At 33.3% G+C, this 6,320-nt stretch overlaps 1 protein-coding gene across 1 annotated transcript; it reads right to left on the bottom strand.

The window, feature by feature from the left end:
• Nucleotides 1-6,006, bottom strand: LOC145109422 (serine/threonine-protein kinase PBL34-like). Its single transcript, XM_079046567.1, has 6 exons — nt 5,162-6,006; nt 3,313-3,650; nt 2,281-2,416; nt 2,066-2,202; nt 1,493-1,616; nt 1-667 (listed from the first exon to the last, which is right to left on the bottom strand). The coding sequence occupies exons 1-6, from the start codon at nt 5,343-5,345 to the stop codon at nt 171-173; spliced, it is 1,416 nt and encodes a 471-aa protein (XP_078902693.1). The 5' UTR covers nt 5,346-6,006; the 3' UTR covers nt 1-170.
• Between the last annotated feature and the right edge of the window lie 314 nt (nt 6,007-6,320).

The following is a 6,320-nucleotide window of genomic DNA, read 5'->3' as shown; positions in this document are numbered from 1 at the left end:
TACGCTCAAATAAAGATTTTTGGATATCTTTCAAAATGCGCGCTTTCAATTTCAACATTGAAAATTCAAACAAGAACATATAACTTTGATCAAAACAAACACAAACAAAACCACCAACAATCAATCCATCAAAACCAGAAAATTTCACAGATTCGCCACATCACGAACACCTATCTTCCAGGTTTCGGAGATCGATAAGTTTGATGCTGATGATACGGCGAGTTTGAAATCGACAAACTCCTACCCCCCTGCCCTTTCTCCCCACCATTCCCAATTCCATTCCCATTCCCATTTCCATTCCGACTTCCAGTCCTTTCCGATTGCATCGCCTGAAAATACGGAGACGAACACGCCATATCTTTCAAATTCGGGAGCGGTTTCAGCGCTTCATGAACTTCGCTCATCAGCGGTCTCGCTTTCGGGTCGCGGCTCAGACACAACGTCGCCAACTGCGCCGCCTTCTGTGCTCCGCGTATCGAGAATCTTCCTTCGAGTCGCGGATCGATTAACCGGTAGAACCGTCTTCTTTCTCCTAAATAAGGGCGGGCCCACTCCACGAGGTTGTGTTCTCCGTTGGGTCGGTTTTTATCCATGGATCTTCGACCCGTTATCATTTCCAGTAAAACCACCCCAAAACTGTACACGTCGCTCTTTGATGTTAAATGTCCTGAAATTTGTTACATCGGGTTGTGAATTGTAAGTTGGGGTTGGGAAAAGAATACAACTGAAATGACCTTTCTACCCTTGAACTTTGGAAAGTAAGAATTTTTTTTCTTGTTTGGGTAGAGTAAAATGAAAATTTTATCTAATTGTAGCGTTGTGCTTTCAATTTCTTCTTATTAGGATATTGAACTTTCAAAATTCAAAAATAGCAACGTACTTTTGTTTATTTGTGTATTATTATTATGTAGCATCATATTTTTGTTTTAATTTGATTAGGACATTATACTTTCAATTTTCTTCTTATTAGGACATTATACTTTCAATTTTCTTCTTATTAGGACATTATACTTTGAATAATCTAAAGTAGCAACATACTTTCATTTATTTGTGTATTATAACATTGTATTATATAGCATGCTAACTATAACATTCTACTTTCAGTTTTCTTATTAGGAAATTATACTGTGAAAAATCTAAAATAGAAATATACCTTCCTTAATTTGTGTATCATACCATTGTACTTTCAATTTTCTTCTTATCAGAACATGATACTTTGAAAATCTATTTCCGCATTGCACTTTCTTTCTTTTTCTTATATAGGCATTGTACTTTACCTAAATATAGCATTCTAATTTCAATATTTTTTTTATTAGGAGATTTATACTTTGAAAAGACTCCCCAATTCTAGCGGTGAAAATTGTTTTGTATTTGGTTGACATTACTATAAATAGGATGAATTCAAATTATGATGATATATAATAAACAAAATCAATAAAAGTAGGTTGCTATTTCTTGCTAATAACCCTTGAAGGAAAAAGAAAGAACGCACCCGTCATGACATACTCAGGGGCAGCATAACCATATGTACCCATCACACGAGTCGACACGTGGGTCTTATCGCCTTCCGGACCGTCTTTCGCAAGTCCAAAATCGGAAAGTTTTGCATTATAGTCCTGAAAATAAGTCATGACAGTCACAATAAGACTATTGTTGTACTGTGTTTGGTGTGCATTAGACTGATACTGATAATACTGTGTGCCTGATGTCAATGGGACAAAAACTGCAAATTTTTGTTTTCTATCTCACTCCCACCTAAAAAGGTGGGCTTTTTTTGTCTTTTTGTCCCCCGCCCAAAAAGGTGGTGGGACAACAACTCTAGATTCCTACAAATTCATTGTCAGTACAAGTGCAAAAAGACATAAATGCCCTCCTCATCCTCGCTAGAATACTAATGTCAATGGAACAAAATCAAAAAAGGTGGATTTTTGTCTTGTCACATCCAAAAAGGTGACTTATGTCATAACAATTTCTTGTCTGTGCAAGAAGACGTAAATGTCCTTCTCATCCTTGTTATAGAAATTAATCATAAAAGGTGTAGTTAGGAATTTAAAGAGCCACAAACCGCATCGAGTAAAATATTTGATGTTTTAAAATCACGATAAATAACGGGTCTTTCTGCTTCCTCGTGAAGAAAAGCAAGACCCTTTGCAGCACCAAGTGCGATTTTCATCCTCATTGCCCATGGAAGTGGCAACGACCCTATAAAATTCAAGAAAATGTTTAAGACTTTCTATTAATAGAAAGAACTACAACATAGAATAATAAAAAACAACATACTTCTGAACAAATGATTTTCCAAGCTTCCACGTGGCATAAACTCATAAACAAGCAGCCTTTGGTCATCCTCAATGCAATAACCAATTAATTTAACCAAATTTGGATGTAGGAGGTCTCCAAGAAAGTTAACTTCCGCCTATCACAACCCAAAAAAGAATATACAAAAAAAAGTCAACCATGTTATCATTAAATAACATGCAGCACATAGTTTCATATCAATTTGTAATAATACTTTAGGGATAATCACAAAAATGACCATCATATGCTTCTTTATATTTAACAATTTGATCAATATTTTGAACATTTAACAAAATGACCACAAATTTCACAATTGGTTAGTTGTGAATTCCAAATTGCTTTATGAACCTACCCCCCATGGAAAACCTTATACAAAGAGTAAATTACAAATTTGGTCCATGTACTTTATTCAATTTGCAAGTTTGGTTCACGATGTTATCTTTAAGTTTGCATGCTGTTGTGGATTTGGTCCTTGCGCTTTACTCAAACTCACAAGTTTGGTCCAGTTTAAGACTTGCATTTCATTGTAAGAGACTAAATTCACCATGAAATGCAAACTTAAAGACAACTTCGGGAAGATTTCAAAAATTGGACCAAATTTGCAAATGAGTGACCAAATTTGTAATTTACTCGTAAAAAAATTTATATCTAGCAATTTTATTACCTGTTCATATTTTGCGAATTAATGATGTCATTGCGCAAAAAAAAAATTGCAATCTTTTGTCAGCATTTATTAAAAAGTAAATTTTCTAACTTTTTGGACTCACCAAGTCGACCCATTGTGAAATAAAGGGTAAAAAAGTGGTCAATTTATTAAAACGAGACCACCAATTTTGTTCATTTTTGTTATTAATTATCCCTATATTTCATCTCCAAAGGGTCAAACAGGAAAAACCCATAAACTTAACGGGTCAAACCGACCCATTTGACCCAAACCCATTTTGATCCATTTCTCCACCTCTACTTTCCATAAGCTAACAATATAATTTAAAAAGTAGGGTTAGAATTACATACGAGCCATTCTTTGTGACCTTGTAGACCATCATGGTTAAGGGTCTTGACCGCTACGGTCAAACCGGTGCCCGGTTTGACCGGAGCAGTTCCATTCTCATTGATCCATCCTTTAAAAACACAACCAAATCCACCCTCACCAAGTAAACTCTCAGGCCTAAAATTCCTTGTTGCAGATTTAAGTTCACTGAAATTAAACTTTCTAAGTTGAGAAGCAATTTTAAGTTCTTCTGTTATGTTCAAAGTCGATGTATTGCTTTCCTCATTGCTAGTTGTTGAAGATGATGCACATGGAACAACCGGTTGATCTGTACTTGTGTCATTTGTTGATTTACTTTCCGCTGTTTCACATTAAAAAAATAAATAAATAAATAAATAAGAATTCAATCGGTTATTTCCACTTACATGTATGCCATATTCAAAAAGAAGAAGAAGAATCATGCAATTATTTAAGAGTTTAATATATGCAACATACATACGCTTTTTTTTACCAATAGAATCAATATATTGCTATTATTGGTAAGAAATATAAGCATGTTGCTATGATAGGTAAGGAATTGTAAATTCCTTCTTATTATGTGTAAAGAAACCTACGTATGTTGCTATTATAGCTTTACATAGTGTTGTTATAGGTATACAAAATACAAGTATGTTAATATTATAAATAAAGAAGTGCAAGTATTTTGGTATTATGAGTAAAAACATAAAGCGCATTGTCTAAATTGGAAAAAAGAGTAAAGTAAGTTGCTATTATAGGCAAGGAATAGTAAATTAGTGTGTTGGTTGTTATTATGTGTAAAGAAATGTAAGTATTTGTTACTATGGGATTACATGTGAACGATAAAAAAAATGTGAGAAAAAAAAAAGTACATTATAGTAAAAGAGTAAAATTTGTTGCTATTTCGTGTAGTTTTTTTTTTACCGATTTTTGAAAATACTAGAACTCGTGTGGAAAACATGTTACTATTTCTTTTTATTGTCGTAGGGAACATGATATGTTTGTTAGTAATACGTTTTGAAATGGTCAAAGAAACAATCGAAACATGAAACATGTGTTTCTACTTAAAAAAGAAACCAAAATACGCGTCAAAATCAAACAAAATTCAAAAGTGAGAAGCAATCTTTCCTTTTTGGTCATACCACAATAGAGACACTTTCCCTTTAATTTTGTTCCCCATCGAGAAATGTATTTCTATTTTTGGGCACTAAGCCATTTTGAAAGTGGTTATGTGATATTGAATAATCGGATATGATTAAAAACATCAATGGTGATAGTGTATGGATATGCTTTTGCTACTTGAAGGTGTAAGAATCACTTTTGATGGTGTTCTTATTTTTAATTTTAAATACTATATAAGTGATTTGATCTACCATTTGACACTCTCTTTTGTTGCAACTAGTACCAAAACATTCATTTTGACCCTTGAAAAAATCATATAACACCAACTTAAAATTTCATTTTAACAAATAAAAACTTCAAAAATGGAAACCATCGAAATTTGAAAGATACCATTAACATAACCACATATGCACAATAAGAGTATAAGACTATATCCACAAGGAATTAAAGCTAACAAAGATTCAATTATGCAAATATTTAGTACAAAATAATAATATGTTTATCCAAATCTACATATTGAAAAGAGTTTACAAACTTAAAATTGCATTTTAATGAATGAAAACTTCAAAAGAAGGAGAGTACGAAAGACAATCTACCTAGAAGCAAATGCAAGATTTCATTAACATAAACACAAATACACCACAACGACAAGAAATTAAAGCTAACAAAGATTCAATTATGCAAATATTCAGCAATGAATTAAATTACTGAATTTGAGTCTTGAAAAATTACCATATTGAGTGCTACTGCCGCTAATAGAGCTCTCAACTTTAGACCTTGAAGATATGCATCTTCCAAAGAATCTGAACTTAATCCAACACCCTGTTTCAGTAACCTCGTCTTCTTTCTTCTTGCTTTCCTTCAATTTATCCACATTCAAAACCCTAGTTTTAATAGAATCAGGACCCACCCCCATTTTTTCTTCAAAAACCCTAGATTTCAATTTCTCAACCACAAACCCCTTTAAATAATTAAAAAAAAAGAATCACAACCCATCATGAGCTAAACCACACTCCCTATACACCCCCAATTCAAACACTCTAAGCTCATCAAGATTCAAAGCATCAAGCTTTTCCATTATCCTCAAAAGGGTGTGTTCTTGAAAAACGGTAAAGCACAAAGGAAGTGAACCCCAGATCAGAAATCGGGTCGAATTTTTAAAAATGGGGTGAGGAGCGATTTACCCAGATCATAAAATGACATGCAAAGACAATGGCGCCGAGAAATACGAGAGATTCATGGACGAAAAACTTTCAAGAACCCTAATTTCAAGAAACCACAGGGGCAAACAGTTGAGAGTCAAAAATGTAGTCCGGATATTCCCACACCCACACACACTCACACACACACACTATTTTTTTCTTGATAGAGACAGGGCGAAAGGGAAGAGGGGGTAAGACATAAAAGATATAGAATTTAGATATGTAGATATGAGTATATGTGGTAAAGAAAAAGTTTTTTTCTCAAGAAAAGAGGAGACGACAGGGCCAGTTATCGAGGCCAAGTAAGAAAAACAAGATGAGAGAGACGAAAGGAGGGTATTTGTGTCGCTCTGTGCGTTTCGCGTGAAAAGCAAAGCAAGGAAGAGGGAGAATAACATGTAAATGTATGGTGGCTAGAATATAATATTACTCTATTTAGGTGTAAAATTAAGTCTATACATGTTTGAAATTACATCTTAGGATATAATTTTTTTTATTCTAAAATAAATATGCTTATTATTTAAAATTTAGCTTACAACAAAAAAAAATTATTCTTCGTATAAGTTTTTAGTTTTTACGGGTAAGTTCGTAGCAAATCAAATTTATATTATACGACCAAATCATATAACTTAATTATCGGTGGTTAATGAAATTTTTTTACAACTCCACTATATATAATATGGAAAAAT

This window comes from Lactuca virosa, chromosome 4 (genome assembly GCF_052849685.1).
Source record: "Lactuca virosa cultivar CGN04683 chromosome 4, Lactuca_virosa_CGN04683_v6, whole genome shotgun sequence".
Lineage (NCBI taxonomy): Eukaryota > Viridiplantae > Streptophyta > Magnoliopsida > Asterales > Asteraceae > Lactuca > Lactuca virosa.
The sequence above is the reverse complement of the archived record's forward strand: the minus strand, read 5'-3'. Positions and strand labels throughout refer to the sequence as shown.